The sequence below is a fragment of the Leuciscus leuciscus genome (assembly GCF_965113295.1).
Source record: "Leuciscus leuciscus genome assembly, chromosome: 4".
Lineage (NCBI taxonomy): Eukaryota > Metazoa > Chordata > Actinopteri > Cypriniformes > Leuciscidae > Leuciscus > Leuciscus leuciscus.
In genome coordinates, this window is record NC_138728.1 from 33,745,175 (window position 1) to 33,764,283 (window position 19,109).

At 37.1% G+C, this 19,109-nt stretch overlaps 1 protein-coding gene across 1 annotated transcript in view; it reads left to right on the forward strand.

The window, feature by feature from the left end:
* Nucleotides 1-454: 454 nt before the first annotated feature.
* LOC309497257 (uncharacterized protein) overlaps nt 455-19,109 on the forward strand; it is a 36,002-nt gene continuing 17,347 nt past the window's right edge. The window contains exons 1-6 of the mRNA XM_082167486.1: nt 455-1,117; nt 2,571-2,666; nt 2,753-2,986; nt 3,817-3,976; nt 4,130-4,177; nt 5,349-5,874. Coding sequence (XP_082023612.1) covers nt 539-1,117; nt 2,571-2,666; nt 2,753-2,986; nt 3,817-3,976; nt 4,130-4,177; nt 5,349-5,874 — 1,643 coding nt within the window. The 5' untranslated portion in view covers nt 455-538. The remainder of the gene's footprint in view (nt 1,118-2,570; nt 2,667-2,752; nt 2,987-3,816; nt 3,977-4,129; nt 4,178-5,348; nt 5,875-19,109) is intronic.

Sequence of the window (19,109 nt, forward strand, 5' to 3'; positions counted from 1 at the left end):
GACTGTGTGGCCGTTAACGCTGTTTATGTCCTCTTATATGGAACATTTTATGAACTTTTGTTCTAATTTTATTGATAAATATTGTTGTATTGCCTAGTCCTATGTGCACAGGTAAATAATGTATAATAAATACTGCAATATTAAATTAAAGACTTGGCAATTTTGACTTCATGGTGACTCTTCTGGACCGTTTTCAGTCCTCCAGTAACAGTGTAGTATTTAGGATAGAGAATTACTTTTAAGGATAGATAATAACTTTTAAGGTTGTTGTCTTGCTTCTCTCTACCTTATATTTTTTAGTGCATGTCTGAGACTTATTAAACAAAATGTGTGTTTGTGAAAACATGGAAACTAAAAACTTAGCAGGAATGAGGCTCTTCAGGATCAGGAATAAGGAAGCTGCTTTACAGACACGCCTGTTTTGCACACGTAACTCAAACACAGAACCAGGAAACAGGAATCACGAGAGTTCAGGGAAAGTGAAACTGAAGTGTAGTTGAGCTGTTGTGTGTTTGTGTCTCTGTATTCATGCAGTAAAATGGCAGAAGCCAGAATTTCAGTGGATCAGAATGATTTCATGTGTTCAGTGTGTCTGGATCTCCTGAAGGATCCTGTGACTATCCACTGTGGACACAGTTACTGTAAGATCTGTATTACAGACTTCTGGGATCAGGAGGATGAGAAGAGAGTCTACAGCTGTCCTCAGTGCAGACAGACCTTCAGGCCAAGACCTGCTTTAGCTAAAAACACCATTCTGGCTGAAATGGTGGAGAAACTGAAGAAGACTAAACTTGCTGCTGACTGTTACGCTGGAGCTGGAGATGTGCAGTGTGACGTCTGTACTGGAAGAAAACACAAAGCCGTCAAGTCCTGTCTGGTGTGTCTGAACTCTTACTGTCAGAATCACCTTGAACAACATGAGAGTTGGTTTAAAGGAAAGAGACACAATCTGACTGATGCCACTGGACGACTGCAGGAGATGATCTGCCAGAAACACGACAAGATCCTCGAGGTTTTCTGCCGCACTGATCAGAAGTGTATATGTTTGCTGTGTGTGATGGATGAACATAAAAACCACGACACTGTATCAGCGGCAGCACAGAGGACAGAGAAACAGGTATGAACTTACAGAGGTCCCATTATGATCATTTACAGACTCATAAAGCTGTTTATGGGGTCTACTAGACTACATTTACATCATTTAATGTCTGTTTTCACCCTCTGTCTGAACACTGTTTTAGGGTACGTTTACACAACAATGATATGCAGAAAACAGAAGTTTTCCTTAGATTTTTCGGCGTATGACCACGTATGACCGATATTCCGAGGATTTCACCCAGAAAAATTTACATTCATCATTTACTCATGTTATTTCAAACTGGCATGACTCACTTTTTCTGAGTAACACAAAAGAAGGTATTTTAAGCAATTTCTCATCTGAATTCATAATGAATAATAATAAAGCAAGATACCCTGTTGAAATATGTGTGATTTATATAAACTGCAAAAGTAAAGTAGCCTAGAAATCTAGACACACCCTAGCGGCAGCAAATTTTGCTGCCAGGGTAGTCTAGCAACTTTCCGTTGGCTTTCGAGCTGGAAAAACCAAACTCTAGTCAGGCCAATCAAATCGTGTATAGAGTCGGTGGGCGGGCTTAACATAATGACAGCAGAGTTGTGACAGTTCTGCGTGAATTCCCTGCTACTTGAAAACAAAGAATGGCGGCTGCTGCTGGCGAACAGCGGTCTTTCCAGTCAGCTTTGGCCGCGACTCTGGAGGACTTGGAGTTAAGCTTTTCTTTGAGAAAAGAACAAAGAATGGCACTTAAGTCATTCTTAAAAAAAGGAAGATGTGTTCATAGTTTTGCCCACCAGATACGGCAAAAGTTTAATCTATCAACTTAATCTAGCTCCGCTGGTGGGAAAACGCTCTGGTTGGTTGTAGCGCTATCCTATTGCGTGCAGAGGGAATTTGAAAGACAACCGTTTATCCCGCCCCTCGGATTGAGCCGTGCCAATGGTGAGTTACCAGACCTTGATGTGGGTCTGGCTTGCCAGGCTAAAGGTAAAGTATAAATGAAAATGATTGTGACCGATGTGAAGGGGTAGGAGAAATGATAAGTGCGTCACGTTTAGTCGATAAAACGCTTCCGCAAAGGATACACTCGTGTATCCTCACTCATAACTCCTATGGAAGCCTCCTCACTCCTCAATCCTCGTCTCCTCGCGGTGCAATTAGAGAATTGAGATGTCCTTAAAGATGGCTGAGGAAATGAGGAGGGATATTGAGAAGCACCCCAAGTCTTCTCTTCTTTTGTGTCCAGCAAGAGAAATCATACAAGTTTGGAAAGACATGATGATGAGTAAACAATGAAGAACTTTCTGGGTGAATCTATATAAAGCTAGGCAATAAAACTTGATGAAATAATGTTGCCACTTATGATTGAACCTATATACTTATAATGCAAGACCTTTAACCCCTAATTCTCACCTCTTCACTGATACTGGATTCATATCTGTTTAGTTGATGATTAATGTGATGTTTCTCCTGTCATTGGTTTGTCCTTTAGCACCAGCTGAAGGAGACGCAGAGGTCGTTCCAGCAAAGGATCCAGCAGAGAGAGAAAGATCTTCAGCAGCTGAGAGAGGCTGTGGCGTCTCATAAGGTGAGTCTGGAGAAGAAGAGAAGTTTGAGACGTCTCAGTCAGGACTCACTGAAGCCACTGTGTGATTGTGATGTGTGTCCTAACAGCGCTCTGCACAGACAGCAGTGGAGGACAGTGAGAGGATCTTCACTGAGCTCATCCGCTCCATTGAGAGAAGCCGCTCTGAGGCGACACAGCGGATCAGAGATCAGGAAAAGACTGCAGTGAGTCGAGCTGAAGGACGACTGGAGCGACTGGAGCAGGAGATCAATGATCTGAGGAGGAGAGACACTGAGCTGGAGCAGCTTTCACACACACAGGATCACATCCATTTCCTGCAGGTAACAGAGATCTAGAAGAACAGGGTCATAGTGGACTTGAGCAAGAGACTCACAGAGAAACATTTCACGAGAGCAGAATGAGCCGTTGACTGAAGTGTTGATCTGTGTGTTCGGTTATTATATTATCATCAGTCAGGCTCTCAACTTATCATCTTCTACTAAAAGAATATAATTTGTTGCTCTAATGTCATATAATGAATATGAAGAAAAATGTATCTGATGCGGTGAAAGAGCTGGATTTATATAGCCTGACTACGTCAGACTTCGTACTTCCGCTCAATTTCATTTCGCTTCTGTACTCAGTCTGAGACAGCGTCATAGCTTTCCGTTTTCCTCCGGCCTGAAACCAGCCGGCCAATCAACTAACAGAGGGCGGGCTGAGAGCCGTGACGTAGACGCTGATTGTACCGTGGATGCATAGATTTACTTCACATAATCTGCATAAGTCGTTCACAGCCATGTTCACTCCGGTATTTCGCTCGATGGTTTTGTTTTCGCATCATACTTGTGTTTACAGTGGAAGTTAGATGCGGCTGAGCATGCGCATAACACGCACTATAACCAAACGTTATGTGATTGGCTTACGGGTAACCAATGATTTTAAACTTCAGACAAGCGCCCCCCGCGAGAAAGAAAACGCTTTTCAATTATGCCATGCCAGACTCTGTCTACGAAGCAAAGCGAAGTAGCAGAGTTTGGTATTACCAGGCTAGGATTTATAGTTCAGTTACTAAAAATGTCGAGATCAACAAGAGCCGCTGAAATCTGACAGTAGTGCAGGTTATTGATGAAGTGTGGAGGTGATGAGCTTTGATTTCTGTTTTCTGTAGAGTTTCCAGTCTCTCTCAGCTCCTCCTGAATCTACAGACGTAAATGACAATCCCTTCAGTTCTCTCTCCTCTTTTGATGGCGTGAGAGAATCTGTCCGTCAGCTCAGAGACAAAGTGGAGGATTTCTGCAAAGAGGAGCTGAAGAAGATCTCTGACAGAGGTAAAGTCCTGGAGATTCATCAGCTCTCAGAAATGATCCTCCATCATCTCATATCATGTAGAAGATCATATTAGAAATGTCTTAGGAATGGATGCAGGGATCATTTTCTCTCTACATAATAATCACACTCTTCATGTCTGTTGATTTCCACAGTCACTTTCACCAACATTGTTCCCAGAACCAGGAACGACTTCCTACAATGTAAGTCACTAAGAAAACAAGTAGAAATACTGTCTGAGTGTCTTCATGTTCTTCCTGTAGAAGGTGAAAGAAAACATGACAGAAGAGTTTTAGAGTTGATCTTGTAAATTAGTGTTTCTCAACAGAGAGAACATCGAGGGGCGCTGGAAGCAAAAGCAAATAGACTCGTGACTTTAACAAAGATGTAAATCAGGGGAGTCAACATATTCTTCAAAAACAGGATGTCTTCTAAAACTAATGAATGTCTATAATTCTTTTTCACTGAAAGCCAATTAAAAACATTCATCCAAGATTTAGAGGTAAAATCACAGTAGTAAAAAAGCTTCAGGAAAGTAAGAGAAACTGAAATCTCTTCTGTAAAAATTCCTCTATGGATTTATCCTAAACAGGATTTTGTAACAAATCTCTTTAACGTTTGAGGAAACGGATAGAAATTTAAAGAAAGCTCAAGATTGCCAAAGGCTACTGTTACGAAACGGCTCCGAGACTCGAAGGTGAAGATCCAAATGCAGTTTATTTACAGAGTAGTCGTACAGGCAGGGTCATCAACAGCGAACAGATCAAAGGAGGAAACACAGAGAATATCCAAATAACAGGCAGAGGTCAGGGCAGGCAGCAATAATCAAAGTCCAATAAACAATCCGAGTCAGGCCAGGCAGAGAAACGATCAGGAAACGGTGAAACAGTCCAAGGTCAGCAAAACAAGAATCAAACACAGGTAAATAACGCTCAGAAATGTAGTAACAGTAAAACAAGACTTCGCAGGGAATGAATGAACGTACAAGGTATAAATAGGCTGAGACTAACAGGGTAATAAGATACAGGTGAATGCAAATCAATGATAATGAGTCCGGGCAGTGAGTTCTGGGAAATGTAGTGTGAGTGAAATATGATAGTCTGGTGTGGAGTGCCCTCTGGTGGCACTCAAGGGCACTCCAGCTGGTGACCGTTACAGCTACAGCACTGAAAATCACCAACAATAGGTCACATTATTTTCCTGTTATCACTGTAAAGCTGCTTTGAAACTATCTGTATTGATCAAAGCGCTAAATAAATAAAGGTGACTTCATTACTGAGACACTGCTGATATATTGAACATGAAGAGTTCAGTTATAATAAAAGATCAGACAGATTCATAATTCCTGATTCTGATGTGTTTTCTCTCCATCAGATTCCCATCAGCTCACTCTGGATCTGAACACACTGAATAAACGCCTCCGTCTGTCTGAGAGGAACAGAGTGATTACACACACTTACACAGTTCAGCCGTATCCTGATCATCCAGACAGATTTGATGATGTGTGTTGTCAGGTGTTGTGTAGAGAGAGTGTGTGTGGACGCTGTTACTGGGAGATTGAGTTGAGTGGAGCTATTAGTGTGTATATATCAGTGTCATATAAGAGCATCAGCAGGAAGGGACGGGGTATTGAGAGTGTGTTTGGATATAATGATCAGTCCTGGAGTTTGTTCTGCTCTTCCTCCAGTTACTCATTCATACACAATAACATAAAGACTGAACTCCCAGTAAAGCCCATCAGCAGGAGAATAGGAGTGTATGTGGATCACAGTGCAGGAACTCTGTCCTTCTACAGCGTCTCTGACACAATGAGCCTCATCCACACAGTCCAGACCACATTCACTCAACCGCTCTATCCTGGGTTTAGAGTTTATAATGGATCATCAGTGAAACTCTGTTGATGAATCAGAACAGACTGTAGAGAGATTCTACCCATAATGCTTAGAGCTGCATGATAAATCAGTAACAGTGAGAGGTTATAGAGTCTCTTTATTACATTAATACTACAGCTGAACTTCTGTCAGTGAAATAACATGTCAGAATAAATGTGTGTAATGAATCCTCATATAGACAGTCAGATCAGTGTGTGTTTGTGAGTCATGATGAGTGACGGTGTGTCTGTGCTTTTCTCAAACTCTATTTCAGTCATTCAGTTCCATTCATTAATCATTATTACTATTAAAAATGACCTTTCTTTAAATTTATCATTCAATAAAAAAAAAAATGTTGTGAAATTGAAAAATGTCAATGTATTAATAAATGTAAAATATATAACCCCAGATTATCTGATAAAACTGTAAACCCTTGATCAGTGAAAGTATGAGCACAATTATTCTAATCTAATCCAGTTTACTTTAAATAAACCTCCTCCTGAACAGAACTGAATTTACAGATCTGATAGTTTGCCAAATCTGATATAAGATCAAAACAACAAGGATTGAGTTGAATCATCATCAACAGTTAAATCCAGAAATATATGAGGTATGAAAGAAGGGTTCTTCTGCATCTAGCATTCATCGATGTGCGACACGTGATCTATACGATGACCTTTGACCTTCCTGAAAGATGAGCCCATATTTCTACGTTAAAGAAACCTATTGTAAAACAAAAAAATGATTTCTGTTTTTGATCTGTTGTATTTGTCCTATTGTTTGTTATTTGCTTCTTTGTTCTTATTTTTAGAAACAAAAAAATAAAATAACCAAAATATCTTTATTGTGATATATTGTTATTGTTACTTGAAATTAAAATGTCTTTTATCTTGAAATAAGATTGGTCATATCTCCCTCCCCAAAATGATACATAATATGAACTCTGCTTTATTAAGTCATACACTGTTTTTAACATGTATCTTTTTGAATATTAATACTGTAATATCTGGTATAAATGATTTCTGCACACAAACATTACAGTTTTGCCCTTAAATGCTTATATAATAAAAAATATATATTTACATAATTCAGCAGCATGTGAACGGTCTGGTGGTGTAACATCATGAGGCTGCACTCATAGATATGTATTTGTAGATTGCACATTCAACCGCCCCAGACACGTCTGCGGTCCGCCATCTTGGAGCAGTCAGTGTGTCGTCACTCACAGGAAGCATCAATGATGCCACAGCATTTCGCACATAGCGTACATTTAATGTTTTTACTTTTACTATGGTAACTGTTTCATGTCATATGTTAGCTGACGCCTTCGTCTTGTTGTTTTTTGTTCGTTTAGCAAAATCATCTGCTGAAGTCTATTGCAGATATAAATATTCATACATGTGTCAACTACGGTTGCAGATTCTCAGTCAACTTGCTCTCAAGTGTCATGGACCGGCATTGACTGTTCCAATATGGCGGACGGCTTACGTTTGGCGGCTCATTGAAATACAGATGGTGGACAACCAGAATGCCTATTACCGCCGCGGTGATTTCGCCGTGGCGGTAATAGGCATTCTGGTTGTCCACCATCTGAAAATAAACCAGCTGCATTTCAAAGACGTTCCCGAAATGACCGACAGGTGGCGCAAAGGGACATTGTGCAAAACAGCAGCAATTGCCGTATTTTTAAATGTAAGTGGGTTAAATAAAAAACCCTAAGCCTAATAGGCATATTTGTCATATATATAAATAGGCCTATTAGGCTACAACAGAATAGAACCAAAGATAGAATCAATTTTAGAACTGAAAAAATAGAATCAAAAGTAAAAAATAGAGAGGATATTAGGAGCAATGACGCTGGATATTTTTACTATTCTATTGAGGAATTAGATAAATGAAGAGCTCTTGTGAGCGATACAATTGCATAGTAATTTATAGTGATTTCAAAAGCAGTCCTTAAAAAAATACATGGAGTAGTGTGGCATAATTTTTGAGAGATTACGCGGGACGCGTTTTAGTTAAGATCCTGGTTTCAATGCCCTTAATGTATATAGGCTAGGCTACTGCTTTAAAAAAAAGTCACAATGCGTTTTGAGATTGTTTTGAATTAAACATTGAAGTTTAAAATGTAGTGTTTTGGCACACCAGGTCGAGTGGCGTTACGCATTGTTCAAAAATCAGGTTTTATTCTGGCATGTTGAATTAGCGTTAGAATTTTTTTTTGATTTATTAGATTTAGATTTTAGATTTCGTTAGATTTATTTTTCTCATTACAGCTAAATAACTTAATATATGCCTTGTCTTAATATGACCTACTTAATATAGGCAATAGGCATATAATAGCCTATTTAATAAATTAGCAAAACTTGGCCACTAAATATTTAATTTTCAATTATTTTAATTATCACAATTAAAGTTTTAATTTTATTAAATTGAACAAGCGCAACAATCAGCATTTAATCAAATATTCTAAAAGATGTTTATTTCAACATAATATTTCGTTTTTTCGACATAATATGTGTGCGTGCAACCAACAAGATGTGTATTTGTAAATCCGGTGATGCGTGCATTGATTTTTATCAATAAACTAGTGTTTTCTGACAGTGTCGACTGCAAAGATGAAGTTGACGATCGCCATATTTGTAGTGAACGCACCTAGAGAGAAATGCACATAAAGACATAATCAGAGAGTAGCCTTTTTCTTTTCGTTTTGAATTATTTCATTTGAAGACATTTCAAGCTTTGTGTATTTGATGTATTTATCATGTCTGTGTGAGGCATACGCTGAGTTTCGTTAAGTTAGGAGGATGAGATGCGCTCCAGCTGACGTAAGTGACCGCGCGGGCGCCTCCATGATTAGTGTCTGTTATATTTGCTTCTCTTACTTATTAAATCCAGGCAATTGGTTGATGAAAAATTGATTAAAATTAAGATACAATTTATAGAAAACAAAATTCACTTTAAAGAAAGGTTTTCTACTAAACAAAACTTAATGATTGAAGTGGTCAAAATCATGTCTGACCCACTCCATATCCATCTCTCGATATAATGCATCCTATCTTACTCGTGCTGTTCACTTTTCATATTCAACATAAATGGAAAAAAATAACATTATAATATTTTTACAAATATGATACTAAATGAGATTATTTAATGGCTACAACAGTATAGTAGGCCTATAGACTCTATTTGTACAAATTGCTGCACATTAATGTAATTAAATGAAACCTTGTAACGAATTCACACTGTAGGGTAGACTGTGTACAGTTGAGACACCTTAAATAACTTGCGTTCGCAGCACAAGTTGTGATTTTTGCTGTGCACTTGCATATTAGTGTCAGCTGGGAAGGAAATATAGAGACCAGACCTCTTGGAACTTTAATTGAATACATAGCGTTGGTAAAGCATATTGAAATTACATCCCTACAAATTTATTAGGCCCTACTGAAAATAAATGTATCAAATTTAAGCAAAGTAGCCAAAATGTTAAGACTGTAAGCCCTTTGCTTTTTTACGTAGCCTATAAAGGACTCTTATAGCCGACTTTGTGTTAATTTAATTTGTAGAGGATTTTTTAACTCAAACATTAACACTGAAATAAATGAAACTAAATTATTGTAAATTAATTCAAACATTGACTTGCTATTAGCTAACATATGCCAGGAAGCAGCATTTGGATTTTGCGTTATGTATGATATTTAAGAATGAAATACAGTAGTCCCGCGTTGTTGTGGTCAGCATAAGTTTCTTTAATGAATGAAATATAAAAATACAAAACATTTCTATAGAAAAATATTGAAAACAATTCAATAGGCCTATTTTACATTTCTACATTCCAGTAGAACCCCCGTTGCGCTGTACCACCGCCGGCAAAACCTTCTGAAGGTGATCGATGTAGTTATTGCACGCTGTTTTTGTCAGGCGATCTCTCCAGAAAGTCACCATGGCCTGAAGAAGCTCGTCTTTGTTCCATGGCTTAGCCTCACGTCTGACGAACTCTTTTAGTGCGTGCCAAACCAGTTCGATCGGGTTGAGATCTGGTGATCTGCAGGCAAGGTACGCCATTTTACACCATTGAATGTGTACGTTAATATTAATGTTAGTAGGGTCGGTTGTGAGTCTGAACCCCCCCCCCCCCCCCCGTAAGTTATAGCCTACCACTCGGCCACGAATTTGTTTTGTTTTATTTTGTTTGAAATGTATTTTTACATATTTTGCTTTCGTTAATGTTAACCAATTCTGTTGTAGCATGTTGTAGGCCTATATTTTTTCCCTGAAAGTTTGTTTTATTCTCTGCTTTGTTTGTTTATATTTTTACATATTCAATCAGTCTAATTTTTTTGTCCTGAAAATGTTTTAATTTTACGGTAAATTATTTTAATTTATTTCACTGTTATGTTTCAGTTAATAAATCTACAAACACATTAAAATAACACGAAGTAAATGACAAGTAACCTATTGACATAGCCTTTCTAAATTATAGAAAAACTGGGCACACAATGTTAACTTGCTTTGTTTAAATTTAATGAATTTGAATTCGTTTAACCACAATATTTATCTTGAATTTATCTGTGACCTCAGCTCAGATTACTGCAGCGGCAGATTACGTCATAAAGAGAATAAACTGACACTTTTCAAAGTCTGTGATTACAGCGCCACTCAGCGGTAAAAGGCAGCAAATACACATCCCAATTTTGCCGCCGCGGGAACGGCAGCGGTAAAAGTCTTATTCTGGTTGTCCACCATCTGTATGTGCTATTACTATTTAACTATGATCTATTAAAAATTATTTCAATTACGTGTTCTTTCTTTCTTTGGACATTTTTATTTTATTTTTCTCAGTATGTGTGTGGCAGTAGAATAGATGGTGGATGGAAAAGGAGGAAGTGGGTGTTTGGCAAACTGGGAGTGACACACCAAGGAGACAAATCATCAAAACCAGTTCTCCAGTTGAAATGAGGAGCAGAGGAGAACTGATTCCAGTCATAGCTCAACATGGAAAGAGGTATCATCATCATCAGTGATGAGTGGAGGGCTTACAGACGTGCTCTGCCCCAGCTAGGTTACAGGCCTTATACTGTAAACCACAGTGTAGCATTTGTTGATGCCTAGATTGGAGTTCATACCCAACACATAGAGAGGGCCTGGAGAACCTATGAGGAGAATGTGTGGAAGAATTACTGGTGGACCACCTAGCAGTTATTAAATGGCGAATGGCTGGCAAAATAACATCACAATGGATCCGTAGGTCATCTCATTCATGACATTGGAAAACTGTATAGATCATAGGCGTAATATGCAGGTGGGACATGTCCCAACTACTTTTTGCAGGGGTTGATATTGTCCCCACCACTATTTGAGACATTTCACGGCATGGATGCGCCTAATACAAATAAAACATCAACAGTTAACTAGCAGGGTATTCATTTAGTTTGTTAAATAAGAGGCGATCTGGCGCTGGAATGTGCTGTTTTGGAAATCACGCTGAGTGTTGGTTACTGCTGTTATCAGTGGCAGAAAGCATCAGTGTTCTCTTGTGGCTTGTGCAGTTCACACATAATCCCAGGTTCACACATAATCTGTTTGCAGTGTGTATACGGTGTTTGTTTTTCCGTGCCCATGTTAACAGGTTGGAGTCCGGATGCAGTCCGTCAAGACGTTCCAGGAGCAGCAGTGCAGCAATCGTTTACTGAACGTTATTATTAAAGCCCCCCTGTAGTCAATCATTTTATCCCTTAAAACTCATCTTTGATCACCAAAATAACATATTTAAGCATTTTTTCCTTGGAAAAAAGAAAATCTGCATGCCTTAAAATAGCTTGAATGTAACTCTACAACCTTGCCTCATTTAGTATACGTGGTTCTATGAATATTCCACTTGTTGACGATCACACGTTGACGGTGGTAGTTTGTGACGTCAGAAACACCTGCGATTTCAAACTGCGTTTTTGCGACTGTCTTTGGTTCACTGCAGTTTTAAGGTGAAAATACTCAGCAATGGTGTTGACATGAATTTGGACATGGTTTGTCTTACAGCATATTAAAAACACCACATAGACATATAAACAACATTAAAAACTTGATTTTCACCACAGGGGGACTTTAAGTGTTACCAGGTTTCTACAGCATCAGAGTGTGGATTCAAAAAAAAAAAAAAACACTTCCTCTTACAAACATCTATCATCGAAGACAAAAGATAAATACAAAATAGGCAACTGATTGCCAGAGCAGTGTTTGGTAAACTTGTCAGGAAATTCAGGATTCTCAAATTTGCCAGTGCCAGTCTTGGTATCTAAAAGAAGAGAACATAAATGAGAAATTAACCGTAGTGTTTTTCAGCAAGTGAACAGAGTGAAGTTCAGAACAAGCAGCTAATGAGCTAATTCGAAACGTTAGCATTAGGGTTGTCAACCGTTCCGTATAATACGGAATCGTTCCGTATTTGACACATAAAAGTCTTGTTCCGTATTGAACTGATACGGAACGCACTTTGTTCCGTATTTTTGAGAATCAATTCAGTGCAAATCCATGACAGACACATAGCTTCTAATATATGTCAGATTATGAACGAAGACATTAGTAGGCTATGATAAGAAAAAAACCGACGGTGCGGTAGATACTAATTTCTAATTTAAAATCTTGGAACATCATCAGAGAATGCCCTTTTAATTGGTCGTTTCAGTCATTGTGAGTCACGTATCGTAGCAACGATGACGACAAGTGACAACAGCGGGAAATGTAAAAATGACTACCTCCGAGCGCCTCCGAGCAGCCAGCGAAAAAGAAAGGAGCACAAACATATAGAATTTTGAATGGGAATTGAATGGGAAAATGACTGCCCGTGGCTGGAATGCGTGAGGGACAATGAATACAAGGCCGATTGTCCGGGCACAGGAGGGAGCGATGTCAAGGTTCCTTGTCCGTCAGACGTCTCCAGAGGCTGATATGGTAGGCTATGTAACGTTAATCATGTGGATTTTTTAAACTCAAATATAATTGATAAGAGAGTGATTATATTAAAAGAGTACAGGTTTAGCCTAACATTGTAAAGAAATCAAAAAAGTACACATGGAAAAAATAGCTGCACAATGTGCTTAGTCTGGAGGTTTATTTATTTCTGTGAGATTTTCCATGTGCATACATACAGGTGTTGTATTGCTTGAATGCAATATTTGAGTGCAATATTTTAGATTTTCTTTATTAGCTGTTTTTTTATGTATTATTGTTTTGCACTGGAAAGAAAGTTAACTATAATGGAAGTATAATTATATAAATATATTTGCACTACACTTCCTTAAAATGTTGTCTAATTAAATAAAAAATAAATAAATTTGCACTGGAAAGAACATTCTAGAAGTCTAATTCTATTGAATAAGTTTGCACAAGGCTACAGAAAACTGTTGTGTTTATTTTTCTTCAAATGCAGTCTAAGCCGATGAGTTTTGAATGTTAGGCTATATGTTGTATTTGTTTAAGTAAAAAATAAAACGTATTATAAACTAAACAAATCCATGGTTCATTGTTGGCAAAATGATCATGATAGCCTTTATAGCCTAAATTTTCTTCCATGGGGGCATGTCACCGTGGATCTGAATCCCCCCCAGTATGCATCCAAAGAAAATAATGGATGCAAGCAACGCAACTTCAATTCAAATGAAAATTAATAGTACAAAGTCATGGGTGCACAATTTTACAGTTAACATCAAAGGAACATGTAACCCTTCACTCAATTTGGTACAGACACAATGTCTGAGTTTGGACCAGTTCGATCAGAAGACTAAATTCGCCTGCAGAGAATAAGGATGTCACAACAATAATGAGCCACTCACACAAGTTATGATATTTAACTGATTGTATTATGATTGTGTTGAATAAAAAATTTTAAAAAACTCAATAACTGGAATGTATAAGACAAAAAATAAATAAATAAGAAAATACAGGAAAGAAAAAAAATACAATTTGTACTTCTCAAAAAAATAAAATAAATTCTTTAAACACCTCTTTTTCAAATACCCTAAATGACTCAAAAGGTAAGTATAATCACATGTCTTTTAAACACTGTTTATGTAAATTAATACATTAACCTTTTGTTTGTTCCCTTCAAGGTTTCACTCGAATTTGATTGTTTCTTTGAAGAAAAAAAAAAAAAAAAAAATCAGATTTAGTCTCCACCAGTAACGCTGAATTCACCTTATGTCTGAAAATCTTAAGTTAGAATATAATCAATTAAAGTTAAATTCCTCACTTGATACCTTGCTTCTAATTTTCAAAACAAAATATAGAAAATAAATAAATAAATAAATAAAAGCAATCACATTCGATCAAGCAACACAGTTAATACAAAAAGAGAGAAAAAAACAGATAAACAAAACAAAAAACAGATAAAAAAAAAATATTCACATTAAATTCCCTTCACAGGGATTTAACCTCTCAGTTTTCAAAACGAGTTCGGTCTCAGTCTCTCAAGCTCATAGGTGTGATTGGTAAAGGGCAAAAAAGCAGGAAAATATATGGCGCACCTACCATGACCATGAAACAACGGCCAGCACACACGCAACTTCTACGGAAGACTGTATTCTCGTACTATTTCGACTTTATTCTCGAAATGCTAGATTTTCTTTCTTTTTTTACAGATTTCTTTCTTTCTTTTTTTCCGTATTCAGATCATGCTATGACATGCTATGACATATTCTCGTTGTGCAGCTGGCTCTAGAGGCAGTATTTTCTAACCATGTCAAGAGACTACAGAATTTATTATACTAGTCAAAATGAAAATAGGAACTCCACTATGTCTCTCTTTACATTTATTTTGTCCAGTTGTTTGCTTCAGCTAAGAAAAGAAATAGTTCGCCCCACAAGTCCAAAATTCTTAGCACACTTTAGATAACCTTCCGCGATGAGTGCAGGCTCTTTGGTGGAGCTCTGCTTTGAATGAAGTTCCATCGTGACAAATGAATGGACTACTTGCGGAGTGACATGAAGACATGAATCAGAGGCACAAAAAACGTTGACAGCGGTGAGCGGTCATTATGTTTACCAATACCCGAACAGTGCTTTGAGGTCGACCCGCAAAAAAAAAAAGAAGCGGATTTGCATGATTTACGAGAGCATAATTTTCAGGTCGGAAAAGCCGGATTTATCCGGAAGAATCACACCCGAGATCGAGCTCCAAAAAATGCGCTACACAACATTCCCAACTCTCATTGGTCGGTCCTTCCAAACAAAAATTATTTTAATTGGCTTTTCTAAAACACACAAAAATAACTAATAAAATGAAAAGAAAAGAAATATTCTGCTCATTCATGTGTTAATTCTTTTTTTTCTTTTTTTCTTTTAACCTGGGTTACAAACAACTCACATTAGTTATTATATTGCATAGTTTCACAAAAAAACTAAAATATAAATATAAAATATATACATTAGTTATAATTATACTGTTAATGTAAAATGTAATCTGTACTTGGTCACATATTTGTACTACATCACAGCTCAACAAGGTCAAAACAACTTTATTCTCCTGTTGCGGCAAATACAGCAACAAAATCCTCCAGGAGAATGGCGGCCAGGATTTTGTGCCCCAAGCTCTTTGTGACTCTACACTCAATACCCCTTAAAAATTACTCAAGTCTTTCATCACTCATGGTGTTTCTTAGGTAGGTTTTAGTGCGCTTAAGGACAGAAAAACTTTGCTCACAAGCTGCAGTGCTGACAGGTAAGGCGAGTGCAATTTTCTTTAAAGAGAAATTTTACAGTGTTTGAAAAACTCATGAACCCCTTCTTTAAAAGGCTCAATCAATACGGTCAATTCTAGTATATTTTCTGGTAGGGGTCGGAATCTTTTGGTACCTCACAATTCGATTCATATAATTTCTTGAGGTCACGATTTAATTAAAAATTGATAGATTTGATTGTAGTTTACCGTTTTGTGTTACTTCCCTAGTGATAAACCCCCCCCCCCCCAAAAAAACTATACAAAATGTATTTAAAATACATTTATTTTATAGGTATACTACAAAACTATTAACATATTTACTGACATATTGCTTGAAACTTCCTGATACAAATATTATAATTCAACTTTATTTGGAGTACTTCTTTAATGCACAATGCACATTTCTTTATATTAAGCAAAACATTTGTTTTAATATTACTATTAGTAAGAATGGTATGATCTCTGTATAATATCTCTTTAAATGTAAGATATTTCAAATCTACCTAAAGTATACTTGCAATAGTATAATTCTGTAGCACAATTAAATATACTTAAGTATATCTTTAGTTGGACCTCAGCACTATTTCCAGATAACTAAACCCAGGTGAAAAAGACGTAGTATTAAATGTATTAAAAATATACTTGAAATACAAATAGTATGTTTATAATACATTTGTATTACCAACATGCTTATTTGAAGTGCATTAATAATACATTGAATTGCATTTTAATATATTTCTAAAAAGTATACTAGAAGTACATTGGTAATAAATATATGCTTAATTATACTTTTAATAAATATGCTAAACACAAGCATACTTTTAATATATTTCTAACAAATGCACTAAAGGTACATTGGTAATAAATATATGCTTAATTATACTTTTAAGAAATATGCTAAACACAAGCATACTTTTAATATACAGTGAGGAAAATAAGTATTTGAACACCCTGCTATTTTGCAAGTTCTCCCACTTGGAAATCATGGAGGGGTCTGAAATGGTCATCGTAGGTGCATGTCCACTGTGAGAGACATAATCTAAAAAAAAATCCAGAAATCACAATGTATGATTTTTTAACTATTTATTTGTATGATACAGCTGCAAATAAGTATTTGAACACCTGTCTATCAGCTAGAATTCTGACCCTCAAAGACCTGTTAGTCTGCCTTTAAAATGTCCACCTCCACTCCATTTATTATCCTAAATTAGATGCACCTGTTTGAGGTCGTTAGCTGCATAAAGACACCTGTCCACCCCATACAATCAGTAAGAATCCAACTACTAACATGGCCAAGACCAAAGAGCTGTCCAAAGACACTAGAGACAAAATTGTACACCTCCACAAGGCTGGAAAGGGCTACGGGGAAATTGCCAAGCAGCTTGGTGAAAAAAGGTCCACTGTTGGAGCAATCATTAGAAAATGGAAGAAGCTAAACATGACTGTCAATCTCCCTCGGACTGGGGCTCCATGCAAGATCTCACCTCGTGGGGTCTCAATGATCCTAAGAAAGGTGAGAAATCAGCCCAGAACTACACGGGAGGAGCTGGTCAATGACCTGAAAAGAGCTGGGACCACCGTTTCCAAGGTTACTGTTGGTAATACACTAAGACGTCATGGTTTGAAATCATGCATGGCACGGAAGGTTCCCCTGCTTAAACCAGCACATGTCAAGGCCCGTCTTAAGTTTGCCAATGACCATTTGGATGATCCAGAGGAGAACTTTTTGGTCATAATTCCACTAACCGTGTTTTAGAGGAAGAAAAATTATGAGTACCATCCCAAGAACACCATCCCTACTGTGAAGCATGGGGGTGGTAGCATCATGCTGTGGGGGTGTTTTTCTGCACATGGGACAGGGCGACTGCACTGTATTAAGGAGAGGATGACCGGGGCCATGTATTGCAAGATTTTGGGGAACAACCTCCTTCCCTCAGTTAGAGCATTCTCAGTATGTTCAAATACCTATTTGCAGCTGTATCATACAAATAAATAGTTAAAAAATCATACATTGTGATTTCTGGATTTTTTTTTAGATTATGTCTCTCACAGTGGACATGCACCTACGATGACCATTTCAGACCCCTCCATGATTTCTAAGTGGGAGAACATGCAAAATAGCAGGGTGTTCAAATACTTATTTTCCTCACTATATATATATATAGTATTTTTTTTTTAAAGATGTTAACTATTACTGTAATATCAAAATATTTTTGATTTTTTTGCAAAAACATTGATGCATTATTATTAATAACTAGCACTTTTATTGCTCTCCTATTATTTTCATATTGTTTCCTTATTGTCCATGCGGAGGCCATTACATTTAAAAAAAAATTAAAATTTTGTGAGGCGCATGTTATTCAGACATTTATTTATTGTGTATTTATACACCAAGATGAAGACATTGAAAGTCTCACAGCAGTGAGCAAAAAGACTTCCCACAACCATACGAGGACATATGGGAGCTACGAGAATTTGTTGTAGAGAGTAAGATCTGCACAACATGTGCCTTATTTACTGTTACGTCTCTTAAGATGTAAGGCAACAAAAAAAAGGAATATTTTATATTTCTTTTGCAAATTCCTTACAAATTCCTCAATGCGAAGTATATTGTTGCTTTTGCATTTTAGGAATGGGAAACATGGAAAAGTCACTTTGTGTTATTCAACAGTCTGTTGAAGAGCTTAAAAACATGGTAACAACACCTGGCCAATACCCAGTACCATCTCAAGATAATCCAGCCAACACTAGTGTAAGTTTCTCAGACACCAAATCCAAGTCACTTAAATTCTTTCATTTGATATTTATTTTTCTTTGACCAAAAAAACTTGTTTTTAATTATTCAAACCATTCTAATACTTTTCCAGTTTTCTAAGAATAAGCCTAACCCCAGTGAGTGTTTTTAAACAATATACAGACACACACTAGTGCTGGGGATCGATACAGACGTCCAGATTCACTTTGATTCCGATTCGCAAGATTTCGATTCTCGATTCGATTGAATAAAAAAAAAAAAAAAATTTTGTGATTCTCAATTTATCCAGAATTGTGCATCTCTATTGTATTATAAAAAGTATGATAATGACACCAAACGCCATTCGATTATTTTTATTTTTTTATGAGCCCGAATATTCAAATGCAATATTTTTGAAAAATGCCCATCCCTACTTGTAATTGGCATCTTTGTTCTTATTTTTTAAAGACAAATATAAAATAATAATACGATTTTGGCCATATTGCCCACCCCTACTTTGGCCTTTGAGGTGGTCTGTCGTTCCTTTTTCTTTTGTTATCTTGTCTTTTTTGTTGTTGTACCCTTAGGTTGAAATCCATCCTGGATCAGGGGTGTCCTGGATCAGCATCATATGCTAATACGTCCACTTTTATGGTCCGGTGTCTCCTCCTGAGTGTTTTTGACATGGAGACTCTTCTTCGAAGAAAGCTTAGAGGTACATTTGCAAGTACCAGTAGTAATATACTATAATACTTCAAATCTTTCTTCCTACCCCACATGGAAAGAACCTATATAAACATATGAAGAGTTCAGATGCA